This window comes from Nansenia antarctica (genome assembly GCF_963989245.1).
Source record: "Nansenia antarctica genome assembly, chromosome: 20".
NCBI lineage: Eukaryota > Metazoa > Chordata > Actinopteri > Argentiniformes > Microstomatidae > Nansenia > Nansenia antarctica.
The window spans coordinates 6,577,743-6,605,242 of record NC_137693.1 but is presented as its reverse complement, the minus strand read 5'-3'; the positions used below and the strand labels follow the sequence as shown (position 1 = coordinate 6,605,242).

The 27,500-nt window shown below is 43.0% G+C and overlaps 4 protein-coding genes across 5 annotated transcripts in view; 2 read left to right on the top strand and 2 right to left on the bottom strand.

Annotated features, from left to right (window-relative positions):
* Positions 1 to 673: 673 nt before the first annotated feature.
* Positions 674 to 4,923, bottom strand: LOC308174764 (aristaless-related homeobox protein-like; the record flags this gene model as incomplete). Its single annotated transcript, XM_080549864.1, has 5 exons — positions 674 to 902; positions 1,018 to 1,322; positions 2,299 to 2,344; positions 3,856 to 4,405; positions 4,740 to 4,923. 5 exons carry the CDS (start codon positions 4,921 to 4,923, stop codon positions 674 to 676), a joined length of 1,314 nt encoding a protein of 437 aa, XP_080405990.1.
* A 1,441-nt stretch (positions 4,924 to 6,364) lies between these two features.
* spag16 (sperm associated antigen 16) lies at positions 6,365 to 8,233 on the top strand (the record flags this gene model as incomplete). Its single annotated transcript, XM_080549860.1, has 1 exon — positions 6,365 to 8,233. One exon carries the CDS (start codon positions 6,365 to 6,367, stop codon positions 8,231 to 8,233), a length of 1,869 nt encoding a protein of 622 aa, XP_080405986.1.
* Positions 8,234 to 9,194: 961 nt separating this feature from the next.
* Positions 9,195 to 22,947, top strand: ccdc82 (coiled-coil domain containing 82). 2 transcript variants are annotated; one of them, XM_080549861.1, is made up of 9 exons: positions 9,195 to 9,467; positions 9,868 to 10,232; positions 19,266 to 19,361; positions 19,500 to 19,905; positions 20,018 to 20,110; positions 20,382 to 20,506; positions 21,562 to 21,732; positions 21,953 to 22,153; positions 22,304 to 22,947. In XM_080549861.1, exons 1-9 carry the CDS (start codon positions 9,233 to 9,235, stop codon positions 22,367 to 22,369), a joined length of 1,758 nt encoding a protein of 585 aa, XP_080405987.1. In that variant the 5' UTR covers positions 9,195 to 9,232; the 3' UTR covers positions 22,370 to 22,947. The 2 variants fall into 2 exon arrangements, with proteins under 2 accessions (XP_080405987.1, XP_080405988.1); XM_080549862.1 differs by lacking the exon at positions 22,304 to 22,947 and having other exon boundaries at positions 21,972 to 22,138.
* A 1,740-nt stretch (positions 22,948 to 24,687) lies between these two features.
* poglut3 (protein O-glucosyltransferase 3) overlaps positions 24,688 to 27,500 on the bottom strand; it is a gene marked incomplete at both ends in the record, with an annotated part of 5,950 nt that continues 3,137 nt past the window's right edge. The window contains 5 exons of the mRNA XM_080550045.1: positions 24,688 to 24,831; positions 25,961 to 26,065; positions 26,309 to 26,503; positions 26,703 to 26,899; positions 27,309 to 27,390. Coding sequence (XP_080406171.1) covers positions 24,688 to 24,831; positions 25,961 to 26,065; positions 26,309 to 26,503; positions 26,703 to 26,899; positions 27,309 to 27,390 — 723 coding nt within the window. The remainder of the gene's footprint in view (positions 24,832 to 25,960; positions 26,066 to 26,308; positions 26,504 to 26,702; positions 26,900 to 27,308; positions 27,391 to 27,500) is intronic.

The window sequence follows — 27,500 nt, the reverse complement described above, 5'->3', positions numbered from 1 at the left end:
AAAGGAAACAAGAACAGTTTTCCATTTGACACTTTATTGTTTGAGGCGTTCTCTGATGCATCTTAAAACAAAGAGTTTTGGAAAAATAGACCCACCATTTTCCTGTCCTGAACTCAGAAAACATCCCTCTGGCTCATATAGGGCTGAACATAAATAATAACTGTAATGCAAGTATATCTTATACTTATAAGACTGATAATCTATTGTTATCTACAAACACCATGTTATCAATACATGAAATGCACATTACAGTATAATCTTTAACTCACAATCTGTGTCTACAGAATTTCTCTCCATAGGAACCAGTGACCGTGGTGATGATGGCTTGCAGTAGCCACCAAAGTCAGTCCTGTGGGTCAAAGGTTATAGGGAGTCCTCCAATTTCATTTCTGTCCTTCTCCTCTCCTTATAATTTCTCCTCCTGCTTCACAGTTTTGATCAGGCGAAACAGAACAAGAAGCTGGAGATTACTGGTTGATGTGCAAGAGTGGTCCTGCTGGTACAGCAGACCGGAACCTCTGGATACAGATATGGAATTAGGATATAAGTTAAGAGGTGACTTTGGGGTTTAATAATATTGTGCTGTTGTTGAAGTTTCTTATCCTTTGGTCGTGACTCATGCTCCGTGTAATCGGGGGTTGTTAGAGATTTCAGTGGGGGGTCGCGGTCACACTTAGCACACCTCCTTCCCAGTCGTGCTGGAAGGTAAGATGTTTAGTTGTGTCAGCTGAGCTGAGTGCTCCTTCGCTTTGAGCCGCAGAGCTGCGATGCTGGAGGCCCGGCGGTCCACAGGCGAGGAGGGGGAGGAGGGGTCTGACAAGGCCGTGGGGGGCTGCGCCGGAGCCTCTACTGCAGGTATGGGCTGCCGTAAGAGTGTCAGAGGACCCATGCTGGAGAAGAGTCTAAAGAGGGAGGGGGAGAGGGAGAGGGAGGGAGGGAGGGAGCAAGTAAGATAATGATAAAGGAGAAAAAGTTGATAGAGAAACTTCATTAGACTGTTGAGCGGGATCATCTCACCTTCCAAAAGAGGGGCTAATAAAGGTAGGGTGTCTAAACATGGCGGCTCCTAGGAAGGGGCCAAACCCCAAGGGAGCGGCAGAGCTGGCCAGGGGCTGGGCCAGACCCTGGAACGACGAGGCGGCAGCAGACCAGGCAGACTCCAGGGTGGGGTGAGAATGGGGAGAGAAATGGCCTCCCTCCAGGTAGTGGCTTAGCGGGTGAGCAGAGGCTAGGGGCCCAGTGAAGGGGTGCCCTGGCGGGTGCATCTGAACCCCAGCTTTCTCACGCTTTCGCCACTTAGCTCGACGGTTCTGAAACCACACCTTAGAGCAAGGGAGAGCAAAACCGTTATTAGTAGTAGTATTTTGAAATGTTGATAACAGTTTTTTTATTTCATTTAAATATATTTTCTGGGTAATGTTAATTAAATGTTCATTAATGGTAATTGTAACAATAAGTAACAATAAGTACATAATATGTATGAATTACAAGAATATGTTGAATTGAAATCAAACCAAATACTTATAAGAGAGAGGGAGAATGTTCCCCACCCAACAGACTTGACACTACTATAAAATGAAACATATGGAATTTACAAGGTTTGAGGAGCCCTCTCAAAGACCGCCTACAGCTCTGAGGCGAGTGACATCTGGGGGTTTAAATGCGTGGTCTGGTCTCTAAGGTCGAGACTCGAGTTTCAATATGTAAGCAATGTTCTAAATGAAGATGGTAAACACCTTTAAATCTATTTTTAGGTGTGAGATATCGAATCAATGCGCAGCTATTAGACCTACAATTACAAGATTGGAAATCAAACAACCTCAGGCACTGCTCCTCAGTTCATAACACTTTTGTTTGTGAGTCCACCACCACTTTCCTGAACGTTCGCTAAATGCCCTAAAACAAATACCGTTTTATAATTGTGTTTAGATGTATTGAAATAATCAACTTTAGAATAATAACTTCAGCGAACTGACGAAAAAATATATAAATAATAATTGTTGTTAGTTGTTGTTGTTCATAATAATTACCCTATATAATAATCGGTGTTAATATTATTGTTATTGTTATATTCTTTGTATAACGCCTATTATTGTTATTATTGTTGTTATTATTAGTCATATTATCATCATTAGGCTTATATTAGTAGCAGAGGTTGTGGCAATGTAACAGCATTTTGAAGGATAGTGTTTTTAGAAACGATATATACTCTAGGCTACATATTTTCAAAACAAATATAATATTTTTAAACAGAAGGATGACCATTTCAACAGAATAAACAAAATAACGGACACTTACTTGTACACGCGCCTCGGTGAGATCCAGCCGCATCGCTAACTCCTCCCTGAATATGAAGAAAACAAATACGTTAAAATAATATGATTACATTTCTAGAGATGATATAGAAATATGGACATACCAGTAATAGTCTAATTATAACAACATGACAAAAAATATGTCCCAGGAAACCATTTCGATTGTGTATTGACTGCATGCTGAAAGAAAATGAAAGCTTGCCCCAATGGATGTTGGGGCGGAAAGTATTATAATAACTATATCAAGTATCAATTCAAATTCAAAAAAAAAAGTAGAAGGCCTATACAACATTATACCGTTGTTATAGGAGTGTAGGCCTAACATTATAACGTTGCATTGACCGACAAAATTGTTGTTGTTGTTGTTGTTGTTGTTGCAGGTTCCTATTTAGGCTAAACTATGTCCTAATGTCAGAGACTCTGAAGAGGCTATAGGCTATAAAAAGAAAGGTACAGTCATCACTCAAGAAAAATAGTTTACTTGCAGTTTACTTACAGTTAGTAATACCCAAGCCTAAATGCTCTCTAACCCCAGGATAACCTACAATCTTAATATCTCTTTTTTTAGATCTTATCCTATCCTAACTTATACAATCTTATTATCTCTTTTTTGAATAGAGATGGAAGGTACCTGCTTTCCAACGCTTAAAATCCTTCAAATGCTTCTTAAAAAATACAATTATGCCAACCAACAATAACCGAGGTATTTGGCAAACCATCTAAGCTGCAGCAGCGAACTTTTAAAATAAAATATCAACCATTCAAAAGTCTTCGAGCAATATTTCTGTAGCAACGTCATCATAATAATTATAATTTACATTATTGTTAATATCATCAATCTGATAATTATCATTTGTATTAATAAATATTGATGATGATGTTGGATGATGATGATGATGATGATCATAAATCAACACAATGATTTGACAAAATTCACTGGGAATTATTCAATTTACCAGATTCACACACACACACACACACACACACACACACACACACACACACACACACACACACACACACACACACACACACACACACACACACAGTCTCTCTCTCTCTCTCTCTCTCTCTCTCTCTCTCTCTCTTTCTTTCTGTCTATATATTTATCTATCTTTTTAGGTAACAGTAGGTGGCATTTCTGAATAACAACAATGATAATAATAATTATTATTGCTGATAGGGCTTTTCCAATTTGTATGAAAATGTGCATATATTGTTGTAGTTATTATTATCAGTATACAATTATGATGATAATAATACTCATAATAATAACAACAATGTCATAATAAAACACGTTTTATTGTTAGTATTATTGTAATAATAATAATAATAATAATAATAATAATGATGATAATAATAATAATAATAATAATACTTATTATTATTATATGTATTCTTAATATTCATTGTCTGACAAATAGGATGATTTAAAACAGGACGTTTGCAGGTCAACATTTTCATATCATTTTCATATAAGTTTCATATAATGTTAACGATGAATGTAATAGCCTAACGATGTGCAGGCTCTGGAGGCTACCTCGTGAACACATCGGGGTAGTGCGTCTTTTGGAAAGCTGTCTCCAGCTCCTCCAGCTGATAGCTTGTAAACGTAGTCCTGTATCTCCTCTGTTTGCGCTTGAGCATACACTCCTCCGAGTCACTGCCCGCCGAGAGGCACACGCTGTCCTCTCCATCCTTTACATCTCCATTGGGGTGCAAGCCCTCCCCGTTGTTTTTGGGGGACATCTCTGCGACCTCACATGCTTCCTCTTTGCCACCACCGTCCCCCTCCTCGAACTTTAGGGCGCCCAGTTCCGAGTGCCCCTCTGTCCTTCTCCCGTGGTTCTGATTTTCGTCGCTCTGATGGGACGCGTTCTCCCGGTACGACTTATTGCGGCTGATGCTAACTTGTGGGGCTTGAGTGATTTTCAGGTTTTCGTAGACTTTGTCTATAGGACAAGAAGTCCTCTCCCCCTGCACTTCGTGCTCGAGAATCCCCCCCGGACTGGAGTCCATGAACTTTCCCCCCGGACCATACAGGCGTCGCAGCTTGGGCGGCAGGTGCATGTCCACATCTCTCTGAGAGGCTGCAAACAGAGAACCGTGTTTATTATAAGGAACGTTATCAAGGCACGTTTATTTGTATATAGCACATTTCATACAACAGGGGCAATTCAAAGTGATTTAGCCACAGCAACGTAAAACAATCAACAGCTGAAATACATTTCATCCCATAATGATATAGCACAATAATGATTCAACCCTCTGAAGAATACATGTATTATTTATCTCCAAACGCATGAGCCTGCAAGCGTTTGGCGCTGACCTATGTATAAACATTTACCGAAGCTCAGTTATGTCATTCCCTCAATTGCTTTGCGCCAGAAAGATAAAAAGTCAATTAACATAATGTTCCTTTACCTTCCAAAGACATGTGCTCTGCTCTCCCGTTCAGCATCGGTAAACTTTGCATCCCTGTGACTCTGACTTTGAGGGGACTTCTCCGACCGAGGATACTTTCGATGCAGTATGAGGAGAGCATAGTGGGCGATTTAGGTTTACACTCGCTTGTGTCGGAGGCATCTTTTTCACTCAGGTGGCTCATGTCGCTCGTCTCACAGATGAGCCTCTCCGGGCAGTGCATGGAAACGGTATGGGCTGAGCGTTAAGTCCTTGACTGCCCTCCTCTGTCTCTCTCCTCCTCTGTCTACACTGACATGCAGAGGGGCTACTTGACGTGCAACAGTCTCCTAATCTGCATCCACGTGCTCTTGCGCTTCCGATTGGTCGCGGTTAAGAAGAGGGGCATCAGAGCCCAATTGTCACTCAAGTTCAATTTCAAGAACCAGCCTGAGCGTCTATATCATAAATTATTTTTGAAGAGCTGGGTCGGCTTCTTGTAGCCTTCTTAAAGTTGACTGGATATACTTTTACTTTGTACTATGAAATGTTCATATGGGACTAGTCAATGAAACAGCTCTTTCCTTATAATAATGATAATAATATTACTATTAGGCTATAACTTATAATTCCAAAAGTGTCTATGAACCTATTTTGCGGAAGGGACAAGTGCAGTCTTACATTCCCCAGAGACCATTGTTTGAACTTTATTGTTATTATTATTATTATTATTATTATTATTGTCGTTATTATTGTTATATTAGGCTATGCTGCTGCTTGCCTGAATGCTTATAGGCTATGAATGTGATTCATGAGAGGATCATATATTATTTGCTTATGCCATCAGTGTTCTTGAAGACTGCCTCTGGATATCTGCTGCTGATGACAAACACATTTCCTTCTCTGTGAATCAATGAAGTGTATCCACGCGTTTTTTTTGTTCTTTATCTCTTTTATCCAATTTAGCACAGTCATGCAACTGGTGCCCGTAATTTGGTCAATAGCCTATTACTGCATCAATCCTGAATTCACTATGCCACCTGCTGTAATTATTTTGCCTCTGCAGGTTTGGAAATGAACTAAGCCTATAATAGACCAGCACAAAAGAATGTGCAAACTGACTGACATAGTAACAAAAGAGGTAGACTACTGTGGTTTCATTCATCTCGTTCCAAGGCATATTGATCTCTCTCTCTCATTTAATTAATTAATTTAGCCATTTAGCAGACGCTTTTAATCCAAAGCGATTTACAATTACGAATTACAGGGACATTCCCCCTCGAGTAACTGAGGGCTAAGTGCCTTACTCAAGGGCACACTAGTAGTGGTGTGGTTTCAGGCGGGATTTGAACTCACAACCTTCCGATCACAAGTCCAACTCACTAGACCACCACTACTCTCTCTCTCTCTCTCTCTCTCTCTCTCTCTCTCTCTCTCTCTCTCTCTCTCTCCCTCTCTCTCTCTCTGTCTCTCTCTCCCTCTCTCCGTCTCTCTCTCTCTCTCTCTCTCTCTCTCTCTCTCTCTCTCTCTCTCAGTCTCTGTCTCTCTCTCTCTCACTCTGATCCACGTGAGTGATTGTCAGAGATGTTTGCGTGATCACCATGGCAACGGGTAAACAACAGGGAAAGAAAGGACACGGCTGGGAAATGGCTGCGAAAACAAATGAAACTGCCCATCAGGAATCTGTCGACGATGGGCCATTTTATCTGGAAAAGGTGTTGATACCAGAGGAGTCGGAGGACGATTACAAATATGAAGAAATTCTTCCGGATGAAGAGATGAGCCTCGGGGAGGGATCGGAGGATTTGGAGGACGTGGTGAGGGCAATGCGCGATGCTGGAGTGGGTGAAACACGGTCCATAACACCGAGTCATGCCAAGCAACCAATCTCCCCCATTCCAGAAGTGGTGGATGATTTTCTCCGCAATTTCCTTGTCAAAATGGGCATGAGCAAAACTTTGGACTGCTTCCAAGCTGAGTGGTACGAGATGGTGGATAGAGGCTTGTTGAAAGCCGAGCTTGCGGAGTTTGTGCCTGACGTCTATACGCACAACCAACTTCTGGACAACGAGCTGAAAAACGTTCAGAGAGAGCGGGACCGCTACAAACAGGCTGCTTTTAAAGCTGGCGAAACACTGGTCAAGCTTCAGAAAGAGAGGGATTTCCATAGCTTGCAGCATAAGCGTGTCGTCCAAGAGAAGAATAGGCTTGTTGAAGACATCAAACGTCTGAAGAAGCACTACGCATCCTATGAGCCTGCGCTTAGGCAGCTGAGTGACAAGTACCAAGTTGCACTGAAACAGAAGATGCTCGTTAGTTTAGAGAGGGACAGAGCGTCAGGACATGCCCATGGTTTAGAGGCCACTTTACGCAATGTACACTCATCATCCACAAGACACTCAGCCAACACAGGTCACAGGTCTGACACAGGTCTGCCCCTACAGGAGAAACCTCAGTGTAAGCCAGAGAGAAGTGTCCAGCTACAGAATGATGGCGTTGCCCTGTATGACCATGACAAAGACCCAACCAAGAACACCGCTCCCAAACACCCCAAGGACTCAGAGTTCCCCGTCAGCAGCCGTGTTAACCCCTACTTAGGCCAAATAACGGCTTTGACTGCTCAGAGCACCAAAGCATCCGGCTTCCACCTCACCAACTCCCTGAAGGCCCACACCCTGCCCATAAGCTGTCTCGCACTTCATCCTCGCAAGTTTATCGTGGCCTCCACCAGTGACGACCAGCTGTGGAGGCTGTGGGGTTTGCCTCTGGGGGACATGATCATGACTGGGGAGGGGCACACCGATTGGCTTTCCGGCTGCAGCTTTCACCCGAATGGCGGAAGCTTGGCCACCACCGGCGGTGACACGACAGTAAGGATCTGGGATTTCTCCCGAGGCCGCTGCGTCCTGACCCTGGAGGGTCACACCCACGCCACTTGGGGCTGCTCCTTCCACTCCTGCGGCGACTTTGTGGCCTCCTGTTCGTTGGACAACACGACAAAGGTGTGGGACCTGCAGAGCGAGCGTTGCCGGAACACACTGCGCGGCCATGTCGACTCAGTCAACAGTGTCGCCTTCTTGCCCTATTCCAACACTCTTCTCACTTGCTCTGCCGATAAGACACTGTCTTTGTGGGACGCCAGGGTCGGTCTGTGTGCGCAGACCTTTTATGGCCACCAGCACTCCTGCAACCATGCCACTTTTAATTCACTCGGCGACACGATTGCCTCCTGTGATTCGTATGGAGTGGTCAAGCTATGGGATGTAAGGAAAGTAGCTCCCATGGTAACGATGGACACTGGCCCACATCCCAGCAACCATGTGGCCTTTAGCCCGTCAGGCCAGACACTGGCTATAGCCAGTAATGATGGGTCAGTTAAGCTGTTGGAGCTGGCATCTTCTCAGATGTCCAGTTTATCGGGCCATGACGATGCTGTCCAGAGTGTGATTTTTGATCACAAGGGAGAATACTTATTATCAGCAGGATCAGACGGTGCGATTCTCATCTGGTCATGAAATGCATAAAACCAATGTTTGTTGCTGAATTTCAAATGTGAAATAGAAACGGCAGTTATTTGTTAGTTTGTGTTTTAATTCTTACACACAATTCTGATATTAAATCATCTCATTAGGATAGGAAAACAACTCTTGATACCAATTTCTTTTTTAATAATAGGACTCACACTTTGTTGTTCAGTTGACCGTTTATTTACGAAATTATAATAAACAGTGGTATAAACCAATGATGTCATTGTCTTTATTGTATGAATATAATACGTTATTGTGTACAGAAGGTTCAGAGATAGGAAATGTTAGGATATGTATAGCATAGCATAGAGTACAGCACAGTGTTTTATCTGTATAGTATAGTATAGTGGATAGTGTATATAGCCTTTATTTATGTAAACCAGCTCTTTTTCCCTTCTTGTTTTTAGTATTTTTTACCTAGCACCAGGGGAGCCCCCCCTACCAAATTTCGTTGTATGGTACCTGTACTGTATTAATGACAATAAAGACCATTCATTCATTCATTCATTCATTCATTTATTGGTTACAAGGGAAACCTTTATGATCCAAATGAAAATGCAGTTTCTGCAGATGACCCTTGGGTGGCGCTGTGACATTAAAAGCACTTTACTTTCGAGGTGATAGGGGGGAGGAGTCGTCGAGGTAGACAGGAAGTGCGAAGCATCACAACATCTAAACAACAAACCACACCACACGCTGTTGGTTGTTTTTATTAAGTCTCCTAGAGGTTTAAGCGTAACACACGTCTGATAAACGCAGTTCAGCCAGCGTTGCTCTCGTGAAGAATGTTTTGTAAGCTACCTTAATTTTATTTCCATTACCCACGTTGTTTTGGACCCATGTGTAATTAAGCTCGATGCCATGGTGGCTCACATCGGCTAACTAACCCAGCTAGCTAACCAGCGTTACCCCCTTCACCAGGGCTGTTGTTGACATAACCTCGCGATAACTGTGTTACTGTAGATAGCTTCTAATATAACCATCACCATGGAAAGCTTATACAAGCGTAAGGTGTACGAGTCGATGCGAAAAAAGAAAGCTGCCTTGTCGAAGAAGAGGCCTGTGATCGGGCTGTCCTCGGAGGTGCTTGACGACAGTGACGAGGGCTCCTACGGCAGCACGACCAGCAGCTCGGAGAGTGAATACCAGACCAACGACGACAGCAGCGGCAGCGAGAGTAGAAGTACCCCCGACAGCGAGGAGACTAAGAGCCCTGCTCCCGGTAAGAGAAGCGAAGCCAAAGGTCAGGGTATCCGCGGTGTCTTGAAAAGTATTAAAAGTCACTTAATAAGTATTAAAAGTCTTATCACGATTTTATGAGGTCTTGAATTTTGTAGGTATTTTTCTGAATTAGACTGTCCAAAGAGTTTGAGTCCTAAAAACCTTTAGTAAAAGTTCGTGAATTTATTAGTTTTATTAAAAAACAAAGATAAACCGGAAATTGTATAATGTTGTATGATAGTGGTCTAGTCTATTGCAAACTAAAACTGTTAAGTTAAAGGTGTCACTGATGTCAACGGTTACAGCTTGAAGTGGCGGTGAGGTCTGGGAAAAATATTGACACAGTCTTTAAAAAGAAAGGTATTGAAATTAACCTCAAGATTCCTCTATATACCCTGCAGGAAAACGTGCAGCCCCCCAGCCCCAGAGAGGTCGAAAGCGTCCCGCCAACACCCGAAAGCCTCTCTCCAACACCCGAAAGCCCCTCTCCAGCTCCTCCAGCTCAGCAGCCTCCACCTCCTCTAGCGACTCAGACAGCGATGCTGACCCCAAGCCCACCAGGAAAGTCATTCCTAGAAAGCGGATAAAGTTGCAAAGTCAACTCTCTGACGACTCGGACGTCGAGACTGCCGCCCAAGAGAAGATGAAGAAACGTGTCGCCGAAGCCAAAGAGACCGCCGCTAAACGGAAGCAGCGACAGAGCAGATTGCTGGCGTTATCCAAGGAAATGAAATCCCGCGCTCCTCGTAGACGCCCAGGTTGGAAGGTAAGCAAGCTTTCTGTTGTAAAAATAATATTATAACATGTTTAATTATCGTATTACTACGTAATAAGGCAGCGTCCCCCGTTGTTTTACGAACTTAAGGCCAATGCACACGGCGTGCGATTTTTGTTGCACGCCAACATTCGATTTTGAAGTTTGAATGGAAGTCTATGAGAAAATCGCATCCCAACGCACACGGCCCCGGTTTTAATCGCACCGCGAAAATTCGATTCCATCCGTTTTGAATGGGACAAAGCACATGTCAAATTTTGCAAATTTTGAAAAAGTTTGTGGTGCGACGGATTATTGCATCACAATGGGACAATTGGGAAAACTTCAACTGGTCTATCTAAATTAATTGAGTCACTCATAACGGGGAGAGAGACTGGAGCATACATTTTTGACTGTCTCCTTTTTTGAAAGAAGTTAAAGGCTGAAGGTCTGACCCAAAAGGTCTGATACAGTACCTACGGTACATGAAGGGTTTATGATGTACAACATTATCATTTCATTTTCATATCATATATTTCAAATACATACTGGACACAACGGATAATGGATGCCATTTGGTAAACCTCATTTTCTTTTCAGTGTGCCAGGCACATCATTCACTAATCCGTGGCACAGATGTCATTAGAAATTTCTCGCCTTTTTGCTAATTGCATGACAACATCAATAACCTATTTTAAAACATATTTTTAACTCTCCAAAACAATGTGTGACTTTGCAAGGCAGGATAGGGTGAAACAGAAAAGGAATCAGAGACATGTAAACATATTTTGTTTCTTGACTGTGTGTTTCTATGACGTGCTGAAGGTTGAAGGCTATCGTAAATCATTGAACAAGTAACGTTATTTATACTTATAATATATATATTATATTAGTTTACTCATCTACAATATAGTTTTTGGCTGCACGGGGTTGCCAGATTTCTAATCTAGCATGACTGAATGACCAGCCAAATTATACACATGTTGTATAGACACTGTCCACTGAAAACCGGACATCTGGCAACCCAACATTTATATTTACTCTACTGTACGTAGGCTACGTGTATGTAAAAATGGATGACGAAAAGCTCATCACGTTTATTCAGTGCCATAGGGAGCTATAAACGTGGTATACAGCTATAGAGGTATAAGGACACAAATAAAAGAGACCAATCATGGAGAGCAATATCTCTTGCTATTGGATGCTCTGGTAAGTTAGCTAAGTAGCTACTTCAGATAACTAATGTTAGCGTGCAGCTCTCTCTCAGACTAGCTAAGTAGCTAGCTACCTCAGATAACTAACGTTAGCGTGCAGCTCTCACTCAGACGTCTCTCTACGAATGTACCAGGGGTGTTCACGATGTAATGTAATCTACGTGAATGTATTGCAGTGGTTTTTACTAACGTTAGATCTAGCTTCAATAATTAGATCTAGCTTCAATAATTAGATCTAGTTTCAATAATTGATTAACAATGAAAAACGATAAGAAGATAAGACCTGTTTGAAAAAGTCTACACTTTGACTTGCTGAATAGCAATCATTTACACACTATATTGTTTTGACCTACAGACTGTGTTATTGATTTCTATTCAGATGAGGGACCCTACAAGGCTATTTCATAAATAGTTTGAACTATTATTATTGCACTCAAATGGCATACATTTTAAATATTTAGTACATTTAAGACATTTTTAGAGAGATTTGTATAAAAACAAGTGTCAAAATAGTGAACCATCCCTTTAATAATGGTCAGTATAACGTTCTCCCTACATTTTGGCAATGTTTGTTAGGCGTGTTAAGGGGCCACTGAGATGTCAGACGGAAAAACCATTCCATATAAAGTACGCTGTGCTGTTAACACATTGTATATAAGTTATCAAGGGTGCTATGATGAGCAGATGAATGAATGAATGAATGAATGGTCTTTATTGTCATTGATATAGTACAGGTACCATACAACGAAATTTGGGAGGGGGGGCTCCCCTGGTGCTAGGAAAAAAAATACTAAAAACAAGAAGGGAAAAGAGCTGGTTTACATAAATAAAGGCTATGTACACTATCCACTATACTATACTATACAAATAAAACACTGTGCTGTACTCTATGCTATGCTATAAATATCCTAACATTTCCTATCTCTGAACCTTATGTACCCGAGGGTTGTCATATTGCACATAGTGTTATTGCACATTAATTTAAAGTGTCGCAGTTTGCAGGTTTGAAATGTTCACAGTTGTGTTTCAGTATTGCACTTGATTACAATCTAGTAGCTGCCATCAAATTGTCTAGGTTGTCCAGGGCCTAGAACCTAGGTCTTTGCTGTGTTCAGGGCCTGAATGGCCCTGGGGTAGAAGCTGAGCTTCAGTCTATTTGTCCTTGCGGACATGGTCCTGAACCGCCTGCCCGAGGGCAGCCGAACAAAGTGTTCGTTCCCAGGGTGGGATGGGTCTCTGGAGATCTTGGAGGCCTTCCTGAGGAGGGGAGAGGGGCGCCGATGATCTTCTGGGCCGATCTCACGACTCTCTGTAGCGCTTTCCTCTCTGCGGCTGTGCAGCTGGAGAACCACACGCAGATGCAGTAGGTGAGGATGCTCTCCACTGTGCAGCGGTAGAAGGTCACAAGCAGCTCCTGTTTGAGGTGGTATTTCCTGAGGACTCTCAGGAAGTAGAGCCGCTGTTGTGCCTTCTTGATGATGGCTGCTGTGTTGGTCTTCCAGGACAGGTCATCCTGTATGTGCACCCCCAGGAATCGGAGGGTTGAGACTCTCTCCACGCTCCCTCCATCGACGAGCAGGGGCTGGACCTCAGATTTTTTCCTCCTGAAGTCCACGATGATTTCCTGGGTCTTTGACTGGTTCAGCAGCAGGTTGTTAACCTTGCACAGCTTGCCCAGCTGCTCCACCTCATCCCTGTACGCCGCCTCGTCCCCCCCCCGAGATGCAGCCCACCACGGTGGTGTCGTCTGCAAACTTTACGATGGAGTTGCTGGGGTGGACGGGGGTGAAGTCGTAGGTGTAGAGGTTGTAGAGGATGGGGCTTAGCACGCAGCCCTGGGGGGACCCAGTGCTGAGTCTGAGGGCTGTGGAGGTGTGGGAGCCCACCCGCACCCTCTGGGGGCGGTCAGACAGGAAGTCCTTGATCCATGCACAGATGGAGTGTGATAGTCCCATGTCTAGTAGTTTGGTCACTAGCCTGTCTGGAAGGATGGTGTTGAAGGCAGAGCTGAAGTCCACAAAGAGCAGTCTCGCGTAGCTGTTCCCCCTCTCCAGGTGGGATAGAGTGGAGTGGAGAGTCGTCGCGATGGCGTCCTCTGTGGACCTGTGGGCTCTGTAGGCGAACTGGTATGGATCCAGGTTGGGCGGGAGGCGTGTGACTATGTGGGCCCGGACCAGTTTCTCGAAGCACTTAATGATGATTGGTGTGAGTGCCACCGGGCGGTAGTCGTTTAGGCAGCTCACCGTGCTTTCTTCGGGACTGGGATGATAGTTGAGGTTTTCAGGCAGGGTGGGATGGTGGCCTGGGACAGGGACTGGTTGAAGATGTTGGTGAAAACCCCGGCCAGCTGGTCGGCGCAGTCCCTCAGCACCCGTCCCAGGACGCCATCCGGCCCTGAGGCTTTTCTGGGGTCCACCGCCTTCAGCACGCGTCTCACTTCATGCTCTGTGAGGGTGAGGCTGCTGAGAGCTGGAGAGAGTGGTGTTTGTGTTGTGGTTACCTCCGTTCGCCCCTCGTCGAACCGGGCGTAGAAGGAGTTCAGCTTTTCCGCCAGCAGGGGATCGTCCTCCGCGGCTGTGAGCCTGTTGGCTCTGAAGTTTGTAATGTGCTGAACCCCCTGCCACACCCGCCTGGAGTCGTTGCTCAGGAAGCATTCCTCAATCTGTGGTCTGCCTTGGCCTCCCGGATGCCACGGTTTAGGTTAGCCCTGGTGGTGCTGTACAGCAGTGTGTCCTTCGCTGAGTAGGCGTTGTTCCTCTCCTTGAGCAGTTTTCGGACCTTCTCAGTCATCCATGGCTTCGTGTTGGGGTAGACCCGGACACGTTTGTCCACGGTGGCTGAGTTGGTGCAGTTCACTATGTGGTTCAGAACCGACGACGTGAACTGTTCCAGGTCCTCATGCTCATATTCCTGCCATGAGGTGTCATTCAGGCAGATCTGCAGTGGAGCGGACCCTGCTGGCCAGGTTCTGACAGTCTTAGTGGTGATGGGAGTACTTTTCCTCATGGGAGTGTAGGCTGGGATCATGAGAATGGACACGTGGTCAGACATGCCTAGATGAGCTAGCGGTCTAGCCTTGTAAGCAAGCTTGATGTTGGTGTATACCTTGTCCAGTGTTTTTTCTCCTTTTGTTGCACATTTAACATGCTGATAGAACTTTGGTAGTACTACCTTCAGGTCAGCATGATTGAAATCCCCCGCGATGATGTGCACTGCCTGAGGATCCGCGCTCTGTCCACCACTGATGACGTCATATAGCCGCGCCAATGCTAAGCTAGCATCCGCGCTTGGTGCAATGTAAACAGCTGTTATGTACACCGCGTTGAATTCCCTCGGGAGGTATGTGGGTCGGCATTTAACAGTCAAGTATTCCAGGTCTGGGGAGCAGTGGCTACTTACAGTTTTCGTGTTTAAACACCAGCTGTCCTTCGTAGATATGATCAGGCCGCCCCCGTGCGTCTTCTCACTAAGGAGCGTCCGGTCCGCCCGGTGTAAAGTGCGGCCTTCTAGCGCGACCGCAGAGTCGATGATGGTAGCGCTGAGCCAGGTTTCTGTGAGAATAATCACACAGCTATCCCCCACGGTGTTGTTGGAAGCAACCTGCAGTCTCAGTTCGTCCATCTTGTTAGCGAGGGATCTTATGTTGGAGAGGAATATACTCGGCAAAGCTGGCTTGTCCGGGCTTCTCTTTAGCCTAGCTAGCAGGCCTCCCCTGCGGCCTCGGCGTTGTTTACGGTCTCGACGCCGACGTTTGGCGGTGGGCGATACACTCCTATCGGTGGGCGATACACTCCTATCACAGACAGTCATTTCCAAAACACACATTTATTCCTATTGATTTGGTACAGTGGAGGACAGCAGAACAGATGCAGTAAAAAAATTATATATATATTTTTTGGTTGTTTGTTTGTTTTGTTTTGATGATGGCGGTGGTCGGCCTGGGTAGGACTGGTGGAGCCAGGGCAGGCGGTGGAAGGCCTGGGTAGGAGTGGTGGAGCCAGGGCAGGCGGTGGAAGGCCAGGGGAAAGGGTAGGTCAGGTTTTGATCAGTTAAGTGCCCCAATGTCACATGATATTATCTTCAATGACACATGTGACATAAGATAAGATAATGTACATTATAACGCATTCAATGAGTAACTTTTAGTAAGGGCAAGTGTCTTTTCTAAGATGTATGGCAAGTATGAATGTTTCCTTATCTGAGCCCCTGCTGTTCATAGTGGGAAGACAAACTTAATGGTTGAAGAGGAGGAAGATGATGAATTTGGACTAGGCCTAAGTGAAGAAGAAGACGATGCTGTCCCAGTCACCCCTGCGCGAGCCCGCTGCACAGCAACCCCTCTGAGTGGCTGGGGCAAAAAAAGAAAAACGAAACAGGACATTGATGAAGCTCTCGTGGAGTTCATCACTGCTCCGCCGAAGCCTGCAGCCCCCACTGTTAAGACTGCAGCTGAACTTTTTCTACTTAGTCAAGTGCCTGTGATGGAGGGTCTCAACCCTCGATTACAGGCACAGGCCCAAATAGGGATAATAAAGCTCCTGGATGGGCTGCACGATCTCCAGGAGCAGCCACACATCAATTACAACACTGCTGCCAGGCCAGCACACAGGGAGCAGCTGGCGTACCAACAACCCATGCCTTCCTGGGAGAACTACCACCAGTAATACAATCCCCACAATCAGGGTCCTCCCCCTCCCCCCGCCCACCACCCAAGCGATGCAGATGAGGTGGATGAGGTGGTGCATTTGTAAATATTTTTTTGAAAATAATAAGACAAATATTTCTGAAAGAGCTTATATTTAAAATAACATTGGTCCAACACAAAACTGTGCATACTGCATACTGTGTACATATTGGTCCGGATTCTGTACATCTATACAGCACATTCTGTAAATGTAGATACAGGATACTGCACAAAAGCAGCACTAATGTGCATATTCTGCATTTATTTTTTTGTTTTACATTTAATTAATAAATGAATAAATAATAAACCACATTAAGTAACTTATTTTCCTGAATTCATTCATAGTATGACTCACCTCAATGTTATCGCCAGCCTCTGCTTGGCCTCAATAGGCTGTCTGTAATTAGTTATCAGCCTCGCCAGGCCAGGTCCAACCACACAGAGAAGGGCCTCCATTTGCACCGCAGACATCCTGAAATATTTGCGGTGCCTTTCCTCGTCCAAAGCTAGCTCTGCCACCAAATGATGGAAGGCTCCCTGTTGTTGCCTCTGTTTATTTAGTGGGTGCACCCACTGCCTCCGATGCTGTCTACGCCGGCGAAAAAGAAGTGCGGCAGCCTTCTTCTTACTCAAGTCACTATCTGTAAAGAGAAAAAACAGCAACATTAGTGGTATTTCAGTCAATTTGAACACAAGTTTCGTGTACCACCACAGAAGTTGGTGGATTCTAAAATGTACCTGCCACTTATTTTTACCAATTAGATTTTTTACAATACAAAAGAACTGTCAAACTATGGTTGGTTACCTGATATGGGGCTGGTATGAAAACTATGACAACGCTAGCTAGCTAACATTAATGAAGTGTCGAGTATAAACACAAATAAAACGTTACTATTAACTAGCTAGCTAGCTAGCAAAAAAGCTAGCTATCATTACATAAAAGCATATCAACGTTAACGTTGCTACTCACCCATTTTCGTTTGTCTCCTTTCGTTGATGACTCTCCTTCTTTGAAGAGATGTTAAGTGACCGTTTGCAGTTGGGGAAGTCAACCTGACATCTTCAATTGTGGATGGAGCAATCATCTATTTTAACGGTTTGACAGTCAAGGGCAAGATATGAACATCACCATCAGCCAGCCACTACACCTATATAGCCCACAGCTACACTATACACATTACTAGCTATACGAATTACTGCATGCATGATTTATTTCCGTGTCATGCCACATAGCTACACGGCCCATCTCACATACAAGACGCCTATATTACATAATAATGACAATCGAGCATGTACCGTATTTTCCGGACTATAAGTCGCGGTTTTTTTCATACTTTGGCTGGTCCTGCGACTTATAGTCAGGTGCGACTTATATATCAATAATTCATAATCTCTGACTGACATGAACTGACATACGGTAATCTCTGACTGACATGAACCAAGGAGTAACTTCCGCTAGCGCCTCATACACGATAGAATAGCCATTATACTTGACAATGTGGACATTAAACACGACAATGTGGACATTAAACATGATGTTATGGACCTTATACACAATGTTATGGACGTTATAAACGATATTAAAGTCATTTATTCCTTCCAGAGACTGTTCTATGTTGCTAAGTTACCCCCGCGAGGCTATTTTGCTACTTCCGCTAGCGCCACATACGCGATAGAATAGCCATTATACTCGACAATGTGGACATTAAACACGACAATGTGGACATTAAACATGATGTTATGGACCTTATACACAATGTTATGGACGTTATAAACGATATTAAAGTCATTTATTCCTTCCAGAGACTGTTCTATGTTGCTAAGTTACCCCCGCGAGGCTATTTTGCTACTTCCGCTAGCGCCACATCCGCGATAGAATAGCCATTATACTCGACAATGTGGACATTAAACACGACAATGTGGACATTAAACATGATATTATGGACCTTATACACGATATTATGAACGTTATACACGATATTAAAGTCATTTATTACCTTTCAGAGGCTGTTCAATGTTGCATTGTTTGTAGGCCGCCCTTCATCCTAACTACTTCCGTTTTTCACCAAGCTATCTTTGTCATGGCCTTATACACGATAAATAGTCGTTACACTCGACAATGTGGACATTAAGCACTATATTATGAACGTTATACACGCTATTATGAACGTTATACACGATATTAAAGTCATTTATTACCTTTCAGAGGCTGTTCCATCCTGTTTGCTTGCTCCCGCGACGCCATTTTGCTAACCTTCGTTAGCAACGCGCTAGCTAGCCCTGGCTTTACACTCGATAATTTAAGTATTTCTAACCTTTCAGAAGAAGTTTTAACGTGAATTATGTCCTTCCTGGGCTTACAAATCCTCTCATGTCTCTTCACAGTGCCAGACTAGAGTCAAGCTCAACAGGGTCTTCTTTCCCCGCTGATTCCGCCAAGCCCGTTCCCTTGAACCATGCGACTTATAGTCCAGTGCGACTTATATGTGGTTTTTCCCTCTTCATGCCCCATTTTTGGCCTGCTGCGACTTATACTCGGGTGCGACTTATAGTCCGGAAAATACGGTAGGCACAATATTGTAGCGTGAACGCAGGAACAATCGTCAGCCAGACGGACTTACATATTAAGCCTCATCGGTTGGCAGTGCACCGCTCAGACCCCACGGGGTTTAGTTACGTGCCCTTTTAATTATTTACTATTCAGCCAATATGTCCAATGTTTTATAGGCCTATGATTATTTGAATGAGATGAATTTGTACTACTGTATATTTATGATGATTAATTGAGATGCATGATCAGTTGTGGAAGTTGAGTCCTTGGAAGCAAGGCAAGCAATATTGGTAGAGCCTATTGTAATCAGCCTGCCTGGTCCGACTACGTAACAATAAAGTAACAATTGAGAATGGAATGTTGTGGTGCAACAAAAATTGCATCGCACGCCGTGTGCATTGGGATGCGATTTTTTATGATTTTCTGATAGACTTCAATGGTGTGAGTTGAAAATGGAATTCTGCGGTGCAACAAAATTGCATCGCACGCCGTGTGCATTGCAATCGAATGTGGTCGTGCAACAAAAATCGCACGCCGTGTGCATTGGCCTTTAGTTCAACTTACATTTATACTGGTGTTCTCCTTTTAATACCCAGGATTCAGGTGAAGAAGAAGAAGAGGAGGAGGAGGAAGAGAAGGAGAAGAATGATAAACAGAAATCCCGCACTCCTCGTAGACGCCAAGGTTTGAAGGTAGCAAGCCTTCTATTGTAAAAAATAGTATTATAACATGTTTAATTACAGTATACTACATAATAAGTCAGCGTCCCGTTGTTTTACAAACTTTAGTTCAACTTACATTTATACTGCTGTTCTCCTTTTAATACCCAGGATTCAGGTGAAGAAGAAGAAGAAGAAGAGGAAGAAGAGGAGGAGGAGGAGAAGAATGATAAACAGAACGAGAAAGATAAACAGAACAAGAAAGATAAACAGAAAGAGGGGGATAAACAGAAAGAGGGGGATAAACAGAAAGAGGGGGATAAACAGAAAGAGGGGGATAAACAGAAAGAGAAGGATAAACAATCTGATAAGGAAAGTAGTAAGGATGATGATGATGATGGTGATGATGCCATTGGTCCTGATCGATTGATTGGCAGCAGTCAAGAAGAGGCGGCTGATGACAGCGGTAGCCTGAAGGACTTCATAGTTGACGACGAGGTTGACGACGAGGAAAAGAAAGGTGATGAGATGGAGGACGAGCCACATGAAAAGGCCCTTCTCTCTCTTCCACGCCAGTGTGAGTCTTCATTGACACTTAATCATATAGACGCTTTATTATCTGCCAGTGATTTTACATGGAAGCATAATGTAAATTATGTCACATGATCCATTTCCCTCTTTCCTCCTAGTCAGGTCTGGGTCTCAGCTTACCCACTTTCAATTGGTTGTCAAAGCTCTTCTGATCAACATCCTGGACGAGACTTTTCTCAAGTCACTTTACGGTAAGTGCTTATACACCTAGTGGGCAATGTGAATATATGATCCAGTCTGGGATCTTATATGGCCTAATGTACATGCATATCGTAATCAAATGTAGGCCTACCCCAAAAGTACAGTTGGGAGTAACATGTTCACACACCCAATGTTATTATACACCTATGCATGTGGCTTGTTGGGGATATTTGTGATAAGCCTGTGAACTTTGGCTGGTGTTGGTAGGTTTGCGTAACAATGTTGGTGAGTGTGGTGCGGGTGCTTTTTTGATGTAAGCAGATGGTGAACGGACAAAGCGATATGCCCAGGAGATGAAGGAGTCGCTGTACCACTTTGATGAGCGTATGGTCCTCCCACGTCTGGAAAACCTGAAACAGAGGAGCCGCTGGAGCAACCGCTTCAAGGTCAATACATGTTTCGAGAATGTTGGCGTGGCAAGGGGTTTTCTTATATTAGTATTATCCTTCTATTCAAGGGGTATAGTTAACCAATACTTGGATGATACGATTGTAGAGATATGTAGTAGGGGTTGGGTGGTATTGATTATTATTAGTTCGCGGTTTAACCACAGTTTACGGTATCATGATTGTATCATTATTATTTTCACACGACGACAAAAATGTGATACGTTTCAGTTTTATTTTCTGAGCAACATCGTAAACAGAATAACAAACGTTAACAACATCTATAAAGCTACAAATATAAAGCTTGAGTGAGTGCAAAAACAGCGGGTAAAAAAAAATAGTGCAAGGACATGACATTCATTCTCCGGCGTCTGTCAACCAAACAGAATGAAATTAATAACACACGTAACGGTCTGGGCACGCACAGTAAAGTCTCTTGTTTGCCTCGGTCATTATCGTTAGAAAGTTCTGATAGCTTGTTCCAACAGCTCATTTTCTGCTCACGCACCTGTGCTATAGTCACAGTCCTTGACTCCGTCTCCATTGCTTCAAATTTGTTATAGTTCACTGGTTGTTAGGTCCTCAGGTGTAAAAAGTTGAATGAAAAAACAATAGGACAAAATAGTAATCCCATGTCACTCGTAGATCAGCGAGAATTACAGCTTACAGAACGTAGCTAGAATGAACGTTAAGTTCGAAAAGTTTGTTGCCAGTTGTAAACATGTGGATACGTTCTGAGCGGAAGTGTGAATGGAAGCGGAAGGAAGGAAGACTTTTTTGACAGGTTATTTATTTGACAAATGACATTGTTCACATAGTACTCATCACTTTCATAGCATCTTCAACCACACAGACAGTGAGCTGGACAAAAACCATGACGGTATTGACAAAAAACATTGCTATTTTTTTAGACCGCGGTTTATGGTTAAACCGTAAAACCGCCAACAATGATATGTAGTATTGCATGTTGGCATAGCCAGTAACCAGTGTCACATGACCATTTTAACTGAACTAGCGTGTATGTTTGTGTACTGTTTGTGTGTGTCCATGTGCAGGAACGGGTGGAGTGTTACCCTGAAGTCAACGTGTTGAGAGTAGGATCGCATGGGAAAACTTGTGAGGCTTGCCAGCTTAAGAGACAGTGCACTTTCAATGTGCGTCTCTCGGGGCAATTGTACGACAGCCGCACCCTCCAAGAGGACCACTTTATGCCCAATGACACACAGGTACAACATCTTAGAAATGAATTCTATCTTATCTATTTGTACTTATCCATTTTTGTTCCCAGATGCAAGCACATACAATATTTACAATCCATAACATCTAACCTAACAAAAAATACTTCAAATCAGCACCAATTGTCTCTTTCATGGCAGATATGTTGTTTATCTGTGGGATAGTTTTTTAAATCCCTGGCCGCCTGCATGTGTTCCTTTAAAATTGCAGGCATTCGGTGTGGGATCAGTTTGTGCCAGGCGAACAGAGGTATATCATGCACTGAAGCATTTCAAGTACCACCTGTTCCAACACTGCCGGAAAGCACTGGAGAAGGAGGAGGGGGAGGGGAAGAAGGGAGAGGAGGAGCCAGTGAAGGACACAGTTAACAAGGTGTTCACCAAACTGCAGCAGGGTGGCTGGATCTCTGCGGTGTGTACAGAACTCTACTCTTCCTTATTGAATTGACTCTACTAATACTTGTTTCAGCAACCCCACTCCCCCATCATACGATTAATGCAACCTCTACTCTATCAATACATTTTACACTTATTTGTCTTCTGAATTTTCTGCCTTTCTTAGAAATACGAGAAGTTAGAGGAGCATCTCAACGATGCAGACTTCTTCCAGGAAGAGAAGCTGGACTAAAGGACCAGGATCCATTTCTCCAACATATGCTTTACATTTACCAGTATTTGCTGACAATTGTGCACGTCATTTGGGAATTAAAAAACAGAAATAATAATCTAGACATTTTATTTTACTTCCATCTATTCAATATTACCATGTAAGATGGTCATGAAAAAAAAGCTTTTATCTTCTTTTTGTTTGATACTATATAGGCTAGAGGTAAACTCACCTGTACTAAAGCTTTTATTGTTGTGGTTGTGGTTGATGTTATTATTAAGGTGTTTTATTTGACTTCTTCTGTTCAATTGTTGTCCTTTTGTTTGATACAAACTCACCATCTGTACTAAAGCTTGTGTTGCTTTATTAAGACATGTTATTTGACTTCTGCTCAATATAAGATTGTCATGAAAACAGGTTTTTAATTGAACTATAAATATATGTAGGGCATCATCTTATTTACATTACTGTGGATACAGTATTGTGCAAGCCTTGCTGAAGTCTCTGGTGTGACAGGCTAAACTGTATGTGTATGTTTTCATACAAGTCACAAACTAAATAAAACTGATAAAAAAACATGTTGCCTATAAGGGGTGTCATTTCAGATTAAATGAACTCATTCAAAGACAGTTAATGCATGCAGTCTCTGCTTGTACTTCTAGTTAAATGCATCTATTTTCCAGCTGAAACTATAAGAAAAGCCAAATTGAAACCATTTACACTTGTAATCCATTTCTGTAGACAGGATAGGAGGACATACTACCATGAACCAAATTGGTTTCAGGGACCCTAGTAGCATGCATAAATTGTATGTGCTTCTAGGAGGCTACTTGGGCATGGATGGCCCGCAAGACAAGTCATTTAGTTAATGAGTTAGTTGATCTAGTTTAGCCAATTTGCCTTCATGACTAAACGTGATAATAGATAAGTGACCAATATTCTGGAAGATGACATTAACATTTTAGTCTGTCACAAATAAAGAGACACACTCTGTATTTTTGATTCTCTTTTATTTTCTCTCTTAATGTAATTTTTCTCATAATTGTACTATTATAGGAGTTGTAGTCTTGTTCAAGGCTTTCTGCTTTCACCGATACATAGATATCTGCTACCAGGTCTGTTGTAGAACTACTGTCTTCAGGGAAGCAAAGTTGTGCGTATGTAGCCTGCTACGTGCACATCCAACTACCTGCCACTAGAGAGCAGTAAACCTTTACATACTGGTCTATGAGAGGCAACGTCCCTGTCTTACAGAAACATTAGGCTACCGTCTTGGCGTTTTTGCTTACTCTCTCTTGAACAATAAAACTGATGATTCAATACGTTTGCGTTTTTGTATTATCTCCCGTTTCTTCCTACCTTAATAAACAATTGAACCTGTTATGATGGGGGCCAAGTTATGAGTACAATGTAGGCTTACTCACAATTATTCAACGCTTATACATATACATATTATGTAGGCTTACTCACAATTATTCAACGCTTATACATATACATATTATGTCGGATTGTAATGCATGTCTGTAAAACCTATAGCCATGGTATGGCTGTGTGCAGTGTTATTCATGTATTAATTAGTTTAGTCTTTCAAAGCATTCTCCAGGTGTATCACGTAAGCGTCACACGCCGCTCTGCAGATGGGGGTATAGCTCAGTGGTAGAGCATTTGACTGCAGATCAAGAGGTCCCTGGTTCAAATCCGGGTGCCCCCTCTTTTTATGTCGTTTCTCACTGTTACAATTACACCGAATATAGTATCATACACCAAATATACTACAAGATAATTTTACCACCTTTCAAAAAGACGTAAACATTTACACACAGGCAAGAGAGCAACCATACATGTTCATTCTCATTGTCTTCGAATAAAGAGACTAACAAGGACATCACGTCTTGGTGTTAATATTCACATGAAATCAGAAATGTTATCAAAGTATTCAGGATTTTAATCAAATCAACAATTTACTGGTCAAATATTTTCCAGGTGGTCACAAATGCATTTATTTGATTCTAATTAAATTACCTGATTGCATGAGAATAAAACCAATTTAATTAATTTCTATGGTATGCACTTAAATTGTCACATTAGCCACTGAAGAAAATGCCATCTGTAATACAGGTCTTGTGAGCAGTCTTACTCCGGCGTTGAATCTGCATGATCCGACTGGCTCAACCCCAATACAATTTGTGATTGTCCCAGGATGTGTTGAGGCACCAATGCAAGTCCTGGCCACAGCTGCAATCATTAATCGCATAGAGTCTCCACTAATAATGGGTCAGCAGTCCAAAGCACTGTCTGTATTGAAATACTTAAGTGTTTCACTTTCACTCTACTGTCAGTTAGAGTTCATCCTTCCTCTGGTTGGGTTCATCTCTATGAGGCTCGCGCTGGCAACTACAATCAGCAGTATGGTCCTCGGGCTGAGGCACCAACTCCATGTCTGGGTGCAGTGTGGGCTGGCTGGTCTGCCGCTCTGAGTACATCTGAGTGATACAAGGATACATTCTTCAGTAAGATTGATCTTTTACACTTTCTTCACATTAGTTTGTACCTACACATTCTAATGTGTTAATATTTTGTGTATACTATTTACACATTGCCTGTATTACTTGCTAAGCTACGATGCTATATAATTGTTTATCTAAATAAATCTACTAGTACATTTTGATTCTACGCTATCCTTCATATTATGCCTCAGACTAATGTTGTTTGCTGCAAAACATATTATGATATACTGTACAGTGCCTATAATAAAGTCATCATACCCCTTCACTTTTTCCTGATTTTTCCTTTTAATTTCCTGATTCCTTAATTTCCTGATTCCTGATCCACAGTGTGTCATTGATTCCTATGCAAATCAGAGACCCTATAAAAAACATTATATTGATTCCAAAATTACATTACTACTATTATCCTTGCATTATGAGGGACTCAATTCAACTTATGGAATGATTTGTTGATGACATTTTTGAGGATTTTAAGAGGAGGGTATGAATACTTATGCACATGAGGTATTTCTGTGTTTCAAAATACATTTGCAAAAAGATTTCTAAAAACTTGTTTTCACTTTGTCATTATGGGGTATTGTGTGTGGATTGATGAGAATTATATAACACAACAAAATGTGGAACAAGTGAAGGGGGATGATGACTTTCTATAGGCACTGTATTCATGACCGGGTTCAGCCTAGGAAATATCAATAGGTAAACTCAAGCGCCATCAGACATTTAGTATTTGCACTGTTTGTCGTAAACACCTTGTGCATTCTGCAATTAGTTTGTTATTTATAACTGGGAGAGTTATTTTCAGAATATATATTGCAAGATAGGAAATATCCCTTACTTACACTGAGCGATTCCTGACTATTGATATTCAAAGATTGTAGCAAAGCGCTCTCGCTAAGGCCACAGCATTTAAAGAGGTGCTGCAAACTTAGATAATATTAGGATAGTTACAGGAAACAAAGTTACAGTAATCCAAGACACACAACCTCACTTCAACATATCATCAGAGTTTGATATACCACAACCCTCATGCATGTTATAGTGTATACTGTATATGAGCTGGATTTGGGATTTGCCTGCATAGCATAAAGGCGATGACCGGATGTACCTGTAGCACACTGTAATAGTAACAGTACAGCCTGTTAGGTTGTAGCAGCTCTCTAGCAATCGCCTGGCCCGCCTTCGCTATGGCCTGTGCTTCAGCATCGTTCTCCTGGAATGAGAATGAGGAAATTCTCATATATTATAACAAACACACACACACACGCACGCACGCACGCACGCACGCACGCACGCACACACACACACACACACACACACACACACACACACACACACACACACAGACACACACAGAGAGAGAGAGAGAGAGAGAGAGAGAGAGAGAGAGAGAGAGAGAGACACACACACACACACACACACACACACACACACACACACACACACATACACATACCATGGCCCACTTGATCTTTTGGATCAGGTCCGAGAGGCTCCTCTTCACAGGGACGTAGTGGGTGCCAGGCGTTAGGTGGGTGTAGAAGTGCTCGTAATACGGCGAGCTCTGCTTCAGCACCAGGCTGTTTCCCAGCATCAGATAAGGAAACCTGTAAGCTGCCACTGTCCCATCCACGTTCACCTGGTATTTATACTGTTAAGTGAAGTGAATTGAAAATATCACAGGATAGAGTTACTACCCTATAGTCACAGAGTCTCTGTGACTATAGGGTAAAATCTGTAATAAAAAAGGAAACTTGCATTTGGAAATGTCACGTGATGTTCCCAGAATGTTCCAGAATGTTCCAGAATGTTCCAGAATGTTCCAGAATGTTCCAGAATGTTCCCCTCACCTTGAAGAAGTCAAAGAAGCCAACAAGAGGTGATTTGCCCAGATCCTTCTCCCTCTCCCTGAAGAAGAACCACCCAGTAATCCCGGCATCCAGCAGCTCCTGGTTGTTCTGGGACAGGGTGACCAGATGTAGGCGCTCTTCGCGACTATCCCGGCCACGGAAGAAAGCTTGCTCTGTTTTATTGGCCCACGGCGGACCTGCAACGCAAAAACTCAGGGTAAGGTGCAAGACTGTAAACAGGAAGAGGGTAATGGGGAAAGTGGTACGATGAAAGGCAAGTCAGGGAGGGGATGAACAAATGTAAAGAGGAGAGGCGGTGAGAGACAGAGTAAAGGTTACCAGAGTGCATAACAGAATATTAGATTAGATTAGATTAGATTAGACTTTATTGTCATTGCAGTCTTTGCAGAGTACAAGTACCAGACAATGAAATGCAGTTTAGCATCTAACCAGAAGTGCAAATAGTGATATAAAACATGATAGTGATAAGTGATAGCTACAGTATGACAAGTAAGGTTGTTAGAGGTATATACAAGAGAGGGATAGCAGTAAGCTATGTACAGTATGTGCTAACAGCAGTAGTGCAATGGGTAATTCAGTGGTCACAGTGACCAGGGGTGTGTGCAAACAGCAGCAGTGCAAAGGTTGTGCAATAAATTGGTTGTCCAAAGTGACCGGGGGGGGGATACTGGGAGTCAGTCAATATCTCAAATAAATGGGCTGATGCTATACAGAGAAAGAGAGAGAGTTACATAATATACAAATCTTCATAAGCTCACACCTGCTAGGACATGACGC

What these genes read in the sequence shown, in the direction of transcription:
- ccdc82 (XM_080549861.1), top strand. Translation starts at nt 9,233, where the DNA reads ATGGAAAGCTTATACAAGCGTAAGGTGTACGAGTCGATGCGAAAAAAG. An exon ending in GTAGACGCCCAGGTTGGAAG is followed by an intron (nt 10,233 to 19,265) that starts GTAAGCAAGCTT and finishes TTTAATACCCAG; the next exon opens with GATTCAGGTGAAGAAGAAGA. An exon ending in GTAGACGCCAAGGTTTGAAG is followed by an intron (nt 19,362 to 19,499) that starts GTAGCAAGCCTT and finishes TTTAATACCCAG; the next exon opens with GATTCAGGTGAAGAAGAAGA.